Source organism: Talpa europaea (genome assembly GCF_964194135.1).
Source record: "Talpa europaea genome assembly, chromosome: 12".
Taxonomy (NCBI): domain Eukaryota; kingdom Metazoa; phylum Chordata; class Mammalia; order Eulipotyphla; family Talpidae; genus Talpa; species Talpa europaea.
In genome coordinates this window covers 52993316-53011394 of record NC_140079.1, presented here as the reverse complement: position 1 = coordinate 53011394, position 18079 = coordinate 52993316, and the positions used below count along the sequence as shown (strand labels likewise).

The 18079-nt window shown below is 39.0% G+C and overlaps 1 protein-coding gene across 1 annotated transcript in view; it reads left to right on the top strand.

Moving 5' to 3' along the window:
- The window catches only part of DHX9 (DExH-box helicase 9), a gene marked incomplete at both ends in the record, with an annotated part of 36587 nt that extends 22127 nt beyond the window's left edge, over nt 1-14460 (top strand). Inside the window, 13 exons of the mRNA XM_084251002.1 lie at nt 1132-1232; nt 2238-2451; nt 2626-2720; nt 2986-3059; nt 4798-4950; nt 7046-7206; nt 7972-8083; nt 8642-8803; nt 8918-9045; nt 10752-10981; nt 11129-11244; nt 11941-12141; nt 14118-14460. Of these exons, the coding sequence (XP_084107128.1) occupies nt 1132-1232; nt 2238-2451; nt 2626-2720; nt 2986-3059; nt 4798-4950; nt 7046-7206; nt 7972-8083; nt 8642-8803; nt 8918-9045; nt 10752-10981; nt 11129-11244; nt 11941-12141; nt 14118-14460 (2090 nt within the window). The remainder of the gene's footprint in view (nt 1-1131; nt 1233-2237; nt 2452-2625; nt 2721-2985; nt 3060-4797; nt 4951-7045; nt 7207-7971; nt 8084-8641; nt 8804-8917; nt 9046-10751; nt 10982-11128; nt 11245-11940; nt 12142-14117) is intronic.
- Nucleotides 14461-18079: the final 3619 nt, after the last annotated feature.

Genomic DNA, 18079 nt, shown 5'->3' with positions numbered 1-18079 from the left:
CATCCAGAGCACTGATACTTCAGTGAGAAGGAGCATGCACAGCACCAAATCTTATTTTTAATACCATTCTCCAGTTAAAGGTATCAGATGTCCTTGGAGAAAAGGCTGCTTCTAATTGCTGAGGCTGGAAATATATAAGAAAAGCCTGGAACAACTTGTAGTGCTAGACAGTAAGGATGTACTTAAAAACACACACACATAGACTGTTGGGGACAAAGAGCCACTGGGAGCCAACTTGAAAGAGCTCTCAATGGAAAAAGCTAGAATAGTTAGAGCAAAACCAAAAATACAATATTGGATTATAACCCTAATATAATAAAATACCCATGAATATCTATAGTGATTGAATAAATATGTGGGTAATAAAGGTAAATCTCTCATATGAAAGAATTTCAAAAAGTTTTAGAAGATTCTCCTGCCTCAAAATACAGAGGCTTAGCTCCCTGCCCCTTGAGTGGACTATGCTTATTGATTTGCTTCCAAAGAATAGAACGGAAGGAATGGGGGCAGAGTTTGCAATGGAAAAACTTGACAAATACAGTCTAAGTTTGGACTTCAAGTTTAACATTACCTGTGATAAGTCATGTTGATAGCATGTACTCTTGCTACATTGTGATGGAATGGCTCTGTGGCTGTTCTTAGGGCAGAGAAGGGGAAGTGTTTAGAAATTATGAGACACTTTTGTGCCTGTCAGAGAACGGGCCTAATTGATCAGTGGATGTTCTGATCCTTACATTGAAGTCCTTTTCAGAATAACTTGAAAGGAGCCTATCTTACATGTTTGTTCTGATAGAAGAAGGATGACAATATGTTACTGTTGACTTAATTTCTGTTCCTGTATCACCCACCCGTTGGGACTGTTCAATATTTTGCATGTGTACAGTAGGCATTCCATAAATTTTTGGATACTGCATGTAGAAGATTATAATAGACTTGGGGGAACAAATTAAGAGAGACCTCATCCTCCTTCAGGATCCAAGGGATGGGAGCACTTAATTTGATTGGAAAACACATTATCGACAATGCAGTTTCTAAGCACTTGTGAAGAATCAGATTAATATTAAGTACTTTTGAACTGTGAATTTTAAAGACCCTTTCTTTCTGAATGTATTGTCTGGGTTATTTTGGCAGAATATTTTTTGGAAGACTGTATTCAGATGACCCAATTTATTCCTCCACCAAAAGACAAGAAGAAGAAGGATAAGGAGGATGATGGTGGTGAGGATGATGATGTAAGTGAATCCTATGAAAAATTTTCATTATAGGAAAATTGTTATTGCAGAAAAGAGTAATTTGAGTAAAAGCATGCAGTGAATTAGCATTATAGCAAATATCTTTGAAAATTGACTAAAAAAACAGTTGATGTATTTCACTCCAAAGAATTCACTCTTCTTCATACCATGAGTTAAAGCATTTCTGGCATAAAGTTAAACAAAAAAGAAGAGGAAAGTAAGATGTTTAAAGACCACATGTGGTTAAAGATAATTCCATTTAAAACATGAAAGATTTATGCAACCTGACAAGATGCCCCAGAGTATGATAGATAAATCCATTTTATAAGACTTTGTTGCTCAAAGTGTTTTTCATAAACCACTACACCTGAGAATGGTAGAATCTTGGTTCCCACCTCAGATCTATTAAATCAGAATCTACACTTAACAAGATCTCCAGGTGATCCATGTGTACAGTGCAGCTTGAGGAGCAGCAGTTTGATTCTAGATTAAAGAGATTATTTGGTGATTACTTTGTCAGGTGGAGAGTGTACAAAACTAGGGAATAATAAAAGATTTCAGAATAAATAGGAGGGGAAAGTGACATTTTGTAGTACTTGAGTCTTGATCCAATGGTAATGTAAAATGCATCTTGCATTTGGACATTTAAACATCTGAGTACTAAGTGAGCAGTGCAGAATTTGAGAGAAGATAACCTGAGATTGGATGTTTTTAATCAGAATACTTGAGGATGTAAATGAATAGTAAATTAGAAAGTTTATTAGAGTTAGTATTTGATTTTTAGACATGTCCTGTGGAAACTACTGGTCTGTTGAGAAATTCAGTGTGTTACTTTACAATAGGTCCAAAATTTTTAGAAATTTAATGTCTCCTGTATGCCAGTATATGACTGATGAATCAGTGAGATCAATAAGGACATTAGGTGTTATTTTAAAAACAAATCTGTAATACTTATAAGGTGTGGTAATTGAGACAACCCAAAATTTGTCTCCCTATTTTTGGCAGGCAAATTGCAACCTGATTTGTGGTGATGAATATGGTCCAGAAACAAGGATGAGCATGGCTCAGCTGAATGAAAAGGAAACTCCCTTTGAACTTATTGAGGCACTACTTAAGTACATCGAGACCCTTAATGTTCCTGGAGCTGTGTTGGTTTTTCTGCCTGGCTGGAATTTGATATATACTATGCAGAAGCATTTAGAAATGAATCCACATTTTGGTATGAGTCTTTGAATTCTCACATATTTGAGGGTGAAAGTAAATATTTTTGTTTATTCCCTAGCCGTACATGAAAACAAAATTTAGTGCTGTGTTAATTTTGCAATTAGAATACATATTACAGTTTTAAAGTAAGCTTCTATTTTTAGATCTTAACTTCTCCTTATTGTTATAGGAAGCCACAGGTATCAGATTCTACCTCTGCATTCTCAGATTCCTCGGGAGGAACAGCGCAAAGTGTTTGATCCAGTGCCAGTTGGAGTAACCAAGGTAAATACCATTACAAAGTTGGACGTGACATAGATATTAAGTAAATGTTACAGATCTTCAAAGAGCTATCAAAAAATGTGTAATCCATCTAAATTAAGAAGGAAAAAGGGGGTCTTCTTCCTGAATGTAGGTTTTTTCATTAGTCAATGATGTTTTTAAAGATGTCGTTAATTCCCTTACGAGTACAGAAGCAAATCTTTCCTTTTGAATACTTAGCAGGAGAATGTTTCCTGAAGTTAATTTTTCTTACTTCATTTCTCCACAGGTTATTTTGTCCACAAATATTGCTGAGACAAGCATTACCATAAATGATGTTGTTTATGTCATTGACTCTTGCAAGTAAGTTCCCAAGGAACCTATTTGCCTAGAATAAATCTTTAGACTGCCCTATTGCTTATCAGTTAATGGAATAATAGAAAGCACTTTTTTTTTTAAAGATTTATTTATTTATTTATTTATTTATTTATTTGTGCAAGCACTGGGTACAGTCAGAAGCACGGGAGGGTGAGAGAATTCACCAGAGCCAGAGCAGGGAGCAGAGCAGGCAGAAGGACCGAAGTACACTGCTGAGGGGAGCAGCGGGCGGCAGGAGAGGTCTGCGCACCATGTGGGACCCTCCTCTGGTGGCTGGGGAGCAGCTGGGCATTGAACCGGGGCTGCAGAGGCTGCGGGCAGCTTCGCAACCCAGCGCTCAACCGCTGCGCCACTGGGGAGGCCCCAGAAAGCACTTATTTTTAAACTTATGTGTTCTACCATCAAAATTACTGTGCATGTACACACACACACACACACGACTAATGTTGATTAGTAATCCTCTGTATTGATCATCACAAATCAGTGAATCATCATAGAAAGTGACTGTTTCCCACTGTAGTCACTGCTGGTGCTTTGCTCATTTCCAGTGGGTGTTTCCACTGACCACTGCCATACCATAGCATGCTGTTTGGTGTAGAAAGATGACCAATATATGTCACATAATAAACATCCTACCTGTTGAACACTCATTCAAGAATTAAAAGCCTTCCTATTGGGTGTGGAATGAGCCTGGGAAATAAACATAGGCAAGAGCTTATATGTAGATAAGTAACCTTATGGTAATTGATACACAAGACAAAAAAAGTCAAAACTTGGTATATCGCTGTTTGTGCCCCATAACTGACCTCTCTTTATATAGTCTCTCAAGTCTCTCCTGGCAATTCCTACTTTAGGGAATGGTGCAAAGCACGCAGCTCTGTTGTGCAATCCAAATCATCTCAGACTTCTGCCTGTACGTGACATTGAAGGATTCTGAAACTGCTTAGGGTTTCAAAAGATTTATGCAGGCACTGTTTCTTGAGGTTATCCACATTTTCTGGTCACTACATAACTTTTAGCCTAAAAATTAAGCTTTGGGATACAGTTGGCTTGAATAATTATTACCTACTTATATGTGTGTGTCTCATGGTCTTTAAATGCTTCACATTCATTCATTCAGTCAGTGTTTATAAATAGGATCCCTGTGAGTTAGGTAATAATATACTTTTTTTTTAATTTTATTTTTATTTATTTATACAAGCACTGGGTACAGTCAGAAGCGTGGGAGGGTGAGAGAATTCACCAGAGTCAGAGGGGAGAGCAGAGCAGGCAGAAGGACCGAAGTACACTGCTGAGGGGAGCAGCGGGCGGCAGGAGAGGTCTGCGCGCCATGTGGGACCCTCCTCCTGTGGCCGGGGAGCAGCCGGGGATTGAGCCGGCGCTGCAGAGGCTGCGGGAAGCTTCGCAGCCCAATGCTCAACCACTGCGCCACAGGGGAGGCCCCTTATATATATTAATATGCTCATTTTATATTAATGAGTATATTAATATACTTATTTTAGATGAAGAAAATGAATGTATTCTGCTGCCTTTCAGTAGATTGACAGCTGAAGAGTGGGAATCAAGTTACTGGTTTTTATTGGTATTGGTTACAAATAGACATCACAGTAGGTGTGGTTATCTGGAAAGCAGCCACCACTCAGTGAGTGTAAGAGTTATGTGCTGGCGGTCTTACAACTTACTACCTGTGAGTTTTAGAACTTACCTCTCTTTTTCTATTTAGGCAGAAAGTGAAGTTGTTCACTGCTCACAACAACATGACCAACTACGCTACGGTGTGGGCATCCAAAACAAACCTCGAGCAGCGGAAAGGACGAGCGGGCCGTGTGCGGCCTGGATTCTGCTTTCACCTCTGCAGCCGAGCTCGTTTTGAGAGGTGTGACTCACTCTTGAGTAAAGACGGACAACTTTTTTAACCCTTTACACATCCTCTCTCTCTCTGTCCTCCAGTGAATTTAATACATAAATGTCACCATTTAAGTGTACTAGAGGAAATCTGGCTTCCAATATTGAGATTGTGGAAAGAATGAAATCAGAAATTGTTGATGTTGGCATGTTTGCTACCAGTTACCGTCTACAAAGTACCTTTTATTTTTTTTACTTTTTTTTAAAGTTTTGTTTGTTTATGCATATAAGAACTGGGGTACAGGCCAGAGACCTGGGGGCTGAGAGGATTCACCAGAGACAGAGTAGGGAACAGAACAGGCAGATTGACTGAAACACACCGCTGAGGGGAGCAGTGGGTGAGTCAGGAGAGGTCTGCAATGCCATGTGGGTAGCTCCCTGGCCGGGGATCAAATTTGTGCCGCAGTGGCTGTGGATAGTTTCATAGGTTGCACAGCGTCTTGACCCCTTGCGCCACCAGGGAAGCCCCTAAGTACCTTTTAAAATGAGGTTATGTGGATGCTATTTTGGCTTCACGTGGCATCATCACTTGAGAATTACTGATTGTTACAAACTGGTTAACTCTTTGCAGAGTGTTAAATAACAATACTTTTGTATTATAGAATACTCCTATTTTCTACTGTTAGCACGTCTCATGTTCATGTGATCCTGCTCCTGAGAAATGGGAGGCATTATTTGAATAAGGAAACTAAAGCTTAAGAAACTTGGTTAACTTAATAAAAACTGTATCAGAGACAGGACCGAAATCCAAGTTTCCTACTGCTTTGCTAATTTCCATTTATACTACAGGCCTTTTGGGGAATGTTTGTGGGTGGGACCTGTTGGTTTTAAAAATTGTGTTTATGCATTATAGCTTTAAAATATTTATCAATAGTTGTATATTTCTGGAGATCTATGTGGTGGTTATATGTTTGTTTAAACCAGCTGATAATAAAGGTAGGGTTAGGGAGATAGACTGCTAGGTGACATGTCTGTCATGCACTGAAGAAAAATTAAAGAAAACTTTGAGTTGATTTTATCCTGGTAACATGACTCCCTAATAATTGCACGTGCAGGCTTAGTTGAGCACTAAGCCGTTAACTCAGGGCAACATTTGATAGGTACCTAGTTCTTTTTAAAGGCTAGATTGTCCCTTGAACTGATGAAACAAGTACTGTGTCTAGCAACTTAGGGTAAAACCACCTACTAAATAGTAGCGGTGTGAATAGACCTTTAATAAGGAATTTTTGTTCTTTGTAGGATGAGGAATAGGTTACTATTTGCTTTTATGTAAACCTGATTAAAGTTGATCTAAATCTTGCCAGCAGTGTTAGAACCACTTGTAAATGATTCCCAGGAATCTTCATCATGAACACTTTATAGGGAATAAGCCCCAGTTAGAAGTGTAGAGACTGGTGTTTTAATACTATTTGTGCCTAGTACATTGCATAAACTAATACTTGCATTCCTTAGACCTCTGTTTCTCCAGTCTATGAGTGATAATATATATAATATCCAACATAATGGATTTGTTTGAGAAATGAATTAATAATGTAAAATACTGAGTATAGTGCTTGGTACATAATAAGCTCATTAAATGTTAGCTGTTATTATAAATCAATATTATTAAAATTTCAAAAGGACTGAGTGATCTCTAAGATCCTTTCCAGTGGAATTATGTGGGTCAGGAAGGGGAGCAGTTTGTAGGAAAATGTTGGCGTTCTTACATTGCCCCCAAAAGCCTGGTCACCCCTTTTAACATGTTTGTCAGCAGGAAAGACCTAAAAAAAAGCAGTGGGAGTAATAGTATCACGGAATTTTGATATTTTTTTTAATCCTCCACTCCTCAGCTGAAAATGCCATCAAGCTGTAATTGTAAAGTCATAAACAACTCATAGGGTCTTTTTCAGTGAGAGTGTAGTAAATATAAAACATTTTTTGATAACGGTTAAAGGATGATGGAAGGGTAGCTCTGTCTACCTGATTATTTCTCTGCAAGGATTTTATTAAACGAGTGTGTGTGTGAGAGAGAGTGTGTGTGTACACACACCAGGGAAGGTGGTTATTTTATGTTTATGGTCTCTTAGACTCGAAACCCACATGACACCAGAGATGTTCCGAACACCATTGCATGAAATTGCTTTGAGCATAAAACTTCTTCGTCTGGGAGGAATTGGCCAATTCCTGGCCAAAGCCATTGAACCTCCACCTTTGGATGCTGTGATTGAAGCAGAGCACACTCTTAGAGGTACTGACAAATGCAGACCTACCTAACACAAGTGTTTATTTTATACCATCTGTCTTGTCCTGGCAAATAGCAACAAATAAAAGAAGACACTGTCAAGCGGAGCTGTGATGATAAACAGGGCTGGGGTGCTAAAGTACCCAGTGTTGCTTCAGACCTCACCATGGCCGCTTGTATAGTGAGCAGCATGAGGAAAAAGATGACGTGACTCTTCCTGAAAAAAGTGGTGAAAAGTCAGGGTGTTATCGCTAAATATTTAATTGTTAAAACACAGATTTCTCGTGATACCTGTAATATGTATTATCTTTTAGAATATGTTTGTTTTCCAGTTGACTTATAGAAGCAGTTTGGTACAGTGATAAAAGTAATGGCATTGGAACCAGAGGATCTGAATTGAATTTAGTTCTCACCTGCTCTGTGAACTTCAGTTCTTGATTCTCCAGATTTCTTTTCCCTCTCTCTAATCTTGCACGTTTTCAAACTTGTCACGGCATACAGGTGCTTGTGGTGACTGTATTTATAGATATCTTGTGGACTGTTTAATTTATAACCTACTGGGCCTAATTCTAGTAACTTCTTCAAACCCAGTAGAAATTGATTTTGTTCTTGCGTGAAGAGAATTACTGGGCATGGGTACTGATAATTGTCTTGACAGATGAGAACTGAAGTGTGTTATTTTAACCATAATCTATATAGAAATACATAATGTTTGCCTAGGTTAAAGGACTATTCATTAGTATCTGCTCACAAAGAAATGTCTCCCTACAGAACTTGATGCATTAGATGCCAATGATGAGTTGACTCCTCTGGGACGAATCCTGGCTAAACTCCCCATCGAACCTCGTTTTGGCAAAATGATGATAATGGGGTGTATTTTCTAGTAAGTGTTTTATTGCTGATATTTATTTGGTAGAACAATTTTAGACTCTTCTTCCCCTCCCCATTAAAAAGATGGACTCAGAAGGAATAAACTATTCTCAAGTGGAGAAGTAGCACACATTAGATACTTACAGAGAAGAATAAAGTGAAAAGATGAGTAATTCCAGTAGGTGGACACCTGGGAACAACCTGGGAAAGAGCAGAGATTTCTCAAAAGAAAATTGCTGTTCCTCCCAGAAGATTTAAGTAGTTGTCCTTAAAAGAGAAGTAGCATTAGGAAAACAGGTATATTTTATCAGAAAGTTTTGAAGGTTAAAAATTTGGTAAGTTGGGAAAATAAGATTATAATTTGTGGTAAATGTGCATGTTTTAATATCAGAGCTCATTTTTTTTTCCTTTCTGCTTCTGGAGAGAACAGCTGTAACGTTCTTTGTTAAACCAGTTTCAGTGCTAATAGAGTAGTATATTAGCTGATAAAGACTGACCCATAGTTGACAATACTGTCCAAGCTGCTGGAACAAGATTCTGGTCTAGATGGCTTTTCCCTGTTCTTTTTCAGTGTGGGAGATGCTGTCTGCACCATCTCTGCCGCCACCTGCTTTCCAGAGCCTTTCATCAGTGAAGGAAAGAGACTGGGTTATATCCATCGGAATTTTGCTGGAAACAGATTTTCTGATCATGTGGCCCTTTTATCAGTATTTCAAGCTTGGGATGATGCTAGGTATGGACTCGAGAGGGGAGAATTGTAAGATTTGGGTGAACTGTGTCTCTTTCTCTTAATCTGTATCTAGTTCTGTGGGCTTTCAGAATAATTTTTCATTCCTATTTATTTTAGGATGGGTGGAGAAGAAGCAGAAATACGCTTTTGTGAGCACAAAAGGCTCAATATGGCTACACTAAGAATGACCTGGGAAGCCAAAGTTCAACTCAAAGAGATTTTGATAAATTCAGGATTTCCAGAAGGTACTACTTTCAAATTCTTAAGACATATCTGAATTGACATTTATGTAGTGATGTAAATTGACGGTGCAGTATATTTTAGTTTCATGCTTTAGTTTTCTGCTTTATTTTTTTTAAAACTTGCTAGTATTCCTTAGTTCTTTGAACTATGATGGTAGTTTTTCCACATCAGTTTAGTCTTTCTAAAAATGAAACAAAAGATGAGGCTGCTCAAAGGTAAAGAAAGTAATTGTAATATAGCACACGGATGATAACGGATATTTAAAAATTGTACTACTTGGGGAGTTTTTTAAAATCTCTTGTAAAGAGCACTGGTCTTGCTCTCAGGACTTTGGAGTGAGCGCTTTGTTTCAGTAACCTCAAAAGAGTGGTTGTGAAGTGATGTGTCTGTTTGCCCATGTGTTCGTTTTTGATGTAAATTCTATCGCATTATGTCTTCAGTGACTTTAAAGTTTCAGTGTGTGGATATAGAAAACTGATGTAGAAACAGCAATCCAACTCTTATCTTGAGAAGAGGTTGAGCTGTTGTATCTGCAACTAGATTGAGATAGAACTATTTCCTAAATATTTCCTAAAATAGTTGAGCACTGGTATATATAACCTGAAGGACATGTTTCATTGAGAGATAGAAGGAAGTGGGACAAGACACTAAATTTTGAAAGGATGTGATCTGAATTACTAAGCAAAATAGTTCTCGTCTATTATAAGCTGACTACATTTGTAATTTTTCTTTTACAAAATCAAAGGAAAAGGGAAAAACATTTTTTATATGCTAAAATCCACAGTAATTCTGAGATGCAGATATTATTATCCCATTTTGTAGAAGAGAAAGCTCACACAGGTTTAAGTTACTTGTCCAAACTCATTCAGTTAGGAGGCTGTAAGACTGGAACTCAGATTTGTCTAGAGTAAAATATTTCCATGCTTTTGGTCATTCACCATCAGAGCTTCCTAAACAATAATAAAATACTCAAACCAGAGTCGTGATGAAAATATCAGCCTTAATTCCAGTGCACTCCCCTTGTATTATCACTCCATCTTCGGAAGTAACAGCAATTAGGAACAGCAGATGGGGTACTTAGTGGTTCTATCAGTCCAGGTCTTATTGTGAGAGTAGGTGATTGTGGGGTTTTTTTTTGTTTTTTTTTGTTTGTTTGTTTGTTTTTGTTTTTTTGAGTAAGCACTTCAAGCTTATATTATTGCTGAGTTCTGTAAGAGAACATTTTAATTTTCTTACTGTAGAAACAAAATTTTTCCTTGACTTAGTCTTTAGTAGGAGTTCTAAGAGAGGAAGTTACTCAATTTATTTGTACAAAGGATGAAAGGAGAGCCAGTTCTTTTTTCTTTCTTTTTTTTTTTTTTTTTTATTCGTTTATTTATACAAGCACTGGGTACAGTCAGAAGCGCAGGAGGGTGAGAGAATTCACCAGAGCCAGAGCAGGGAGCAGAGCAGGCAGAAGGCCCGAAGCACACTGCTGAGGGGAGCCGCGGGCAGCAGGAGAGGTCTGCGTGCCATATGGGACCCTCCTCCGATGGGAGCAGCCAGGGATCGAACCGGCACTGCAGAGGCTGCGGGCAGCTTCGCAACCCAGCGTTCAACCACTGTGCCATGGGGGAGGCCCGAGAGCCAGTTCTTTTAAATAGTGTATGTGCAATATGAGTATGAGTCAGTTGATTTTTGTTTTTTTTAACCTGATTCCTCATAACAGATTGTTTGTTGACACAAGTGTTTACAAACACCGGACCAGATAATAATTTGGATGTTGTCATTTCACTTCTGGCCTTTGGTGTCTACCCCAATGTGTGCTATCATAAAGAAAAGAGGAAGATTCTCACCACTGAAGGGCGTAATGCACTTATCCACAAGTCCTCTGTTAATTGTCCTTTTAGCAGCCAAGACATGAAGTACCCATCTCCCTTCTTTGTGTTTGGTGAAAAGGTAAGAAAGAATTTGTTCAGAAAAATTTTCATTGAAAATGCAAATTTTCTTATTAATGTGCAGTGGGAACACAAATTTTAATTTTCGAAGCATCACTTGATGGTTGGAATGTCAACTGTGCCCTCTTCCCTTTTTCTCCACTTGCAGATTCGAACCCGGGCCATCTCTGCCAAAGGCATGACCTTAGTCACTCCCCTGCAGTTGCTTCTCTTTGCCTCCAAGAAAGTCCAATCTGATGGAGAGATTGTGTTTGTAGATGACTGGTATGAATTTTCAGATGCGATCCCCAAACTGAATTCTTACAATTGAGAGGGAATGTAAATCAACTGCTTATCTAATTTGTGAAACAAACATCACATAATTTGGTGGTACATCAGGTGCTTTATGATGCCTTCTGTGAGTAATAGGATGCCTTGCTTGCTAGTGTGGTTCACAATTGGTAGAAAGTCTTCAACTGACTATATAACTCGAAGCAAAACCTTAGGAATTGGAGATATATATGCCAACATGAATAGTACACTGGGGAATTAGATTCTGATAGGGCCTGGATTCCTATACATTTGTTAGAGACTAGCGGTAAGTAGCTAGTAATAACTTGACGAAATGGATTAGAAATTAATGGACGGTCAGCAGGCTTGGCCATATTTTTGAAAACATAGAAAACCCAGACAATCTGAGTCTCTTACTCCCATCTTACTAGAGAGACTTAGTGGTCTGTATTGCTAGCAGTATTTTGCTTGATAGTCTTTATAGTTCAAAACTCCTGCCAGTAGCTGATGGTGAATTTTAAGAACTTAGCCTAGAGTATTATTGTTAGTCACATCTGTTTCCATAAGATGGAACCATTACAGTCGTCGTAAGTATTGGCACATAGTACCAAACAGTTGTCATGCAGTAACTTGAGAGATAATTTTTTTTTTTCCCCTGTATGCACATTTGTAAAATTTTTTCTATTTTAGGATCAGACTGCAAATTTCTCATGAAGCTGCTGCCTGTATCACAGCTCTCCGGGCAGCCATGGAGGCTCTGGTTGTTGAAGTAACCAAACAACCTAATATCATTAGCCAGTTGGACCCTGTTAACGAGCGTATGCTGAACACAATCCGCCAGATATCTAGGCCCTCTGCTGCCGGTATCAACCTAATGATCGTCAGTACACGGTGAGGAGCATAGTAAAATTTCTCTTTGAACCAAGCAGAGGACAGTAATCTTTCCATAGGCCTAAAATTTCCACAGTGAGTTGCTAGAGGCTTTAAGATATAATTCTGGACAAACACTGAATATGGAGTTTAGTTCTGGTTAACAGACTAAAAGGGTGTTTACTCTTGTCTTGTTACTCTATTACACATGTGTATAGTAGAGATAGAAAGGGGCCTTAAAAATACATGCAGTATCTAGGTTAGTCACACAACCAGAACTCAACCGATCCTTTTTCCTCAGCACTATGTTGAAACTGCTAAAGAAAAAATGTTGGCGAGGAGTTAAATTGATCCTCCAATGAAAAGCAGCAGGGTTTATCATCTTAGGGAAATACAGGAACATGCTTATCTTTAAAAAATGTGAACTGTGTCTTAATTCTTAAAATGTTCTGCTTTTTTTCCTTTGGCTGCAACTTCTTATTTGTAAATATTTGATACCTACAGAAAGGGGAGAATGACAGTACAGTGAACACCCACATAGTCTCTAATTGTGGGCATTTTGTGACACTTTCATGGATCTATTACACGTCCATCTAATTTTGCTTAATCATTTGTGATTAAGTTGCAGATATTATGGCATTTTACATCAGTATCCTTTATCTTTTAAGAACATAGCCACAGAACACTGATCACATCTCTAAAATTGTGTTGTAATCCTATTATACAAGTGTGTAAAATGTTTATAGTTATCCAGAAGTATTCTTTAATCTCTCCATCAAGCTAACCTTACTGCATGTGATTGAAACAATTACAATTGTAATTTTAAGGTGCAAAATCATATCTGTGAATTAGGGTTTCCCAATTTGACTGTGAGTACTAAATTTTGAACATTATTAAGCATAGTGGTTATGTGCCAGGCACTGTGCTAAGTGCTTTTCTAGTATTAACTCATCTTAATATTTAATCTACCTATGATGTAGACAAATCATTATCTCCTTCAATGTGAATAAGGAAGCTAGGAACAAGGAAGACTCAGGGTCACAAGCTAGTGAATGGTAGAGCTGGATTTGAGCTCAAGCACTGTGACTCCTGACATGGTGCTGCCCTTTATTACACCATCCAGGTGTCATGGGCATCCTTAACAAGTGTCTGAAAGAGGGAAATTACTTTTGTCAGGAGCAGTGGTGATCAAGAGGGCTTCACACATAATCTGCTCTGTGAAGGACCAGAAACTAGGAAGGATGGGATAAATGGAGAAAGAACTTAAAATATACCAACATAATGGTGGCCTGAATTATGGTAGGGGGAAGAGAAATGGGAAGAACTGAGTAGATTAGAGAGGTTTGTAGTAAAATCAGTAGCAGTTGATGTTAGAACAAATTAGTGAATGAATGAAAAGAGATTCCAGCCCTATTTCTAACTTGGGCAACTGTTAAATTGCTACTGCTGGTGTCTGACAAAAGCTACACAGGAATAATAGTTTGGGCTATATTGAATTGGATTTGTTAATGAAAAATCTGACTTTTGCAATTTTTCATTGCCCCTTTTTTCTTTCTTTGCTACACAAAGCAGATTTAGCTGTAAACAAAGACGTGTCAAGAACATATTTCAGAGTTAATGCAGAAAAATACTTGTTAAAGATGAAATAATATATTACCAGCTCCAAGAGCCTCTTTACTAACATATTGCTGCTTTCTTCAAGTGCTATATATTTGAACTGAGTGAAAGAGCACTATATTAAAGTGGTAAGGACTTCCTGCCAAAATTTAAGATCTTGAGGCTGAACCAGAAAGAACTTTAGAAAAACACATGGTTACAGTTGGCACGTCCTCCTGCATCTATTTTGGAATAGCAGGTTTTTTCACTTCCATTTGCATTTTGCCCTTGGCTTTGTTCCTTTTATGCATTCAATTTTCAAATGTGACTGAATGTATTTTGTGAAAGTTGAAAAGTATTAAGGGTCCTTTGCTAACGTGGTGCTTTTGTGCTCTTCCCAGGTATGGAGATGGTCCGCGTCCTCCCAAGATGGCCCGATATGACAATGGAGGTGGATACAGAAGGGGTGGTTCTAGTTATGGCACCGGAGGCTATGGCACTGGAGGCTATGGAGGTGGTGGGGGCTATGGCGGGGGCTCTAATTCCTATCGGGGAGGCTATGGTGGGAACAGTGGTGGTGGCTACAGAGGAGGTTACCGAGGTGGCTACCGAGGTGGCTCAGGGGGGGACTACAGAGGGTCAAGTGGAAGAGGCTACAGGGGATCTGGGGGTTTCCAGGCAGGAGGTGGCAGAGGAGGGTATGGGGGTGGCTATTATGGACAAGGAAGAGGAGGGGGCTATTAATCTTGGTTATGTCAGTACCTGTGCATAGATAGTTAAAAGTGCATGCTACCTATTTTCCCAGGTTGTTTATTTGCTGCCGATAAGTAAACCCATTTTCCACCCATTTTGTGGTTCATTGTAGTTTAAGGAAACTCAAGTATATAGACTAGTGATTTTGTTTATATTATGTAAAATATGACCTATTATAAAAGTACCAGTTTGTATTTTTTCTTTAAGGAGTAAAGATTTGCCTTTAAAATTAACTTGGTATTTTCTTGGCTTTAGTTTAATAAAATAGAAAATAAAGTACTACACTGAATACTGGCTATGTAGTTGTTGCATTTCCTTTCTTAAGCATCCCCCTGTAATCTACCAAGAACGACAATATATTCAGTTTACAAGAAGTTACAGCAAGTACTAGTTGAATTGACTGTATCTTTCCCATTCAGTAGGGAAGTGAATAGTGCTAGACACACTAGGGGAAAGAATCTGGAAAGGAAGAATATGTAGAAAGGTGTGAAATTACTGCTCATCATCCCTCTTCTCACCGCACATACATTGGGAATATAATTAGAGCTGGCACTGACAAAATTGGGTCTGCCCTTCTAAAAAGTCAGGGAGGGGTGAGGTGATTTGTACCTGTTCTGTCTGCAGCATCTTCACTGTGCACTTTTAAGTTTGGAGGTTTTAGCAGTAACAACTCAACAGCTTGCTTTGGGGCTGAGGGTGATGTGGAAGGGAATGGAAAGATGCTCAAAGTTAAGTGGAGGAGTTAGGTGATGTGGCAGTTCCTGAGAGACGCTGCAGCACTATTGTCAAGAGAATATGCAGCAGTGTTGCTAAGAAGGAGCTACAACTTAGCGGGTTTTCCAGTGCAGGGAAGCTGGACATAAAATCTTGCAGGCATCATCCGAGCCAGGGAAACAGACCAGAAGAAAATGGATGTGTCAACACAATTAGAGGACAGGTATCAACTGTGGCAAAATGCATATTTGAATGCCAGTTTCCCTCCCTCTGAATCTAGAAACAGAAATGGGATGGGGGATAGTGGAGAAGACCAGACCAATTTTGAATTGATCTGGAACTGACCTGAAAGTTCTGACTTTGACTGATAAAGAGCTGCAATTTCCACTCATTACCTAAAAGCTTTAGATTTGGTCACAACACAATCAGAAAAGTTATTAAAGTTGTAGTTGTGTACTTTAGTATTTGTGCAATGCCCCATTGTGTGTACAACAGTAAAAGGTTTGTGAATTACCCTAAATATAAATGAATTACCAGCTAAAAAGTATAGTAGCTGAGTATATTTCAAAACAAGTCCAATCTGCTGCTGTTTACGGGAAACTTATTTTACCAGCAAGGACAAGCACTGACTTAAAGACTATAAGCAAATTGCAAAACTGATTCAGAAACAGCTGTACATATGTCAGATAAAAAAGGCTTCCAATTAAAAAAGAGAGGGATGGACATTACATAATTAAGAACCTAATTAATACAAGAAGAAATACTCTTACTCTATATACACCAAATGATGGCTTTAAGTACACACACATAGTGCTCCTGCTTGAACATCATAATTTACAATTTCTGTAGTTGGGCTTAAAGTGGAGGAAAGATACATACAACCCAAATGCAATTGGCCATCAGAAGCTGGTAAAAGCCCTCATCTGGCAACCATCCAAATGAACAAAAAAAAAAATTTCCCCTAAAACGTCTAGGAATAAAGCCCTTGTCAGTACCTTGGTTTTTGCCCATTGAGACCCATGTCAGACTTCAACTGACTGTTCAGAGGACACTTGGCAATGAATTTAAGGATTATATTTCCCGGCTCCATTTGGCAGGTAGGTGCAGCCATGTGACTAGATTCTTGCTGAAAGGATACATGAAAGTTGAAAGAAACTTTGTAGAAATGTCCTAATTCTATTTGACAATATAATGAAGTATTGTCATCTTGGACCATGTGATTTTGAGTGGAACCCCTAAGTGGTTAGAACATAGAGCAAGCCTGAATTACTAGTATGAAGCACTCACCTACCAGCTCTACACTGAGGAACATCTCCACAAGTCCTGTTCTGGACTTAAACATGAAGGGAAAATGCATCTCAATGTTTTCTCTCATATTGGATTTCCTTTTTAGCAGTTGAACCTTAGTCTGGTTACTAGCAGAGGTAAATGGGACTAAGGAGTTGGCTATAAACAATTTCTGTTCTCTACACAGAACACCTAATGCTTCTTACTGGATGAATTATGCTAAAAACAATGTTTAAAACTATTTCTGGAATTAGTGATGATGGTACTATATACTAGAAACATACTAAAACCATTGATTTGTGTACTTTAAAAGGGTGATTTTTAAAAACCTATAGTTTTATTAAGAGAAAAAGTGACTGGTATAAAGTTTAAACACTTTCCACAGAAACCTAACATGCCTGAAAAGATTTTACAGTGGAGCTCTAGATACAGGTCTAGACGATGGCAAACTGAACTGATGGCTCTCAAGATTTATGTCAGCATTTTGGGTATTAGTTAATGCGCAGGATTAATTTTTTTTTCCTGTATTTTAAAGTGAACCACTGCCTTAGTATGAAAGTTTATTTTTTTTTAAAGATTCATTTTATTTATACAAGAGCCAGGGTACAGGCCAGATGCGCGGGAGGGTGAGAGGACTCACCAGAGACAGAGTGGGGAACAGAACAGGTGGATCTACTGAAGTACACTGCTGAGGGGAGCAGCGGGTGAGACAGGAGAGGTCTGCTCGCCATGTGGCTTGCTCCAAATCCTGCGGCGGGGATCCAACCGGCACTGTAGAGGCTGTGGACAGCTTCACAGCGCTGCGCTCAACTGCCTGCACCACCTGGGAGGCCCTGAAAGTTTAATCTGAAGTCAGGGCTTAAATGATCCAACTCTTCAAGTGGTTCAGTGGAGCTTGTGCTGTCAGTAGCTGCTGAATCCTGCCTGCCACTAGTGGCTTGAGTTCAAAGTCAAACAGGGCTCCAGGAGCCATTCACTCTTCAGTGCATGGCCCCCATCTTTTCCCTGCTTTCCCCTGACCTTTAACTCTCCAAATACCTCAGCCAGTAGCTTGAATGGACAAACTGGTATAATTTATACCTTCAAAATAGATAAAAGGTCTTCATGTCCATTTCAAAAATTAGCACCTTTGTGACAGAACAATCTGCCTGCTTGTACACATCAGTAAAGTTTGGTCCTCGATCAGTTTTCAGTCCCAAATGCAGTTTGGGGCAATTATTGACTGGCTCAGTGCTTTGTTGAGAAGATCACTAAGCTCAGGCAGGGAATACCTTGGCTGCTAAGTTTCAGGAATTCACAGCTTTTAAAGTCTCATGTTCCTCATTCATGTTGCCGATAACTTTTTGGGGAAAATGGTAATATATTCTGGACATAGAACCAAATTGCCATTAGTTGTCTGTTCTTTCCCTTGTTTCACCACTTCCCCAATCAGGCCTCAGATTTTAACAAAAATCACCCCACCTATATCCTTCCCTCTCCACCCCAACCCTTCCACCCACCACCAAGACACCAGTAATAGCCAGAAACTGCACATGCGACACAGTGGACTTCCAAGTCAACACTATTGAGAAGAAGGCTGTGGGTTGTGGAGATGTTCTATGAAGCTCTG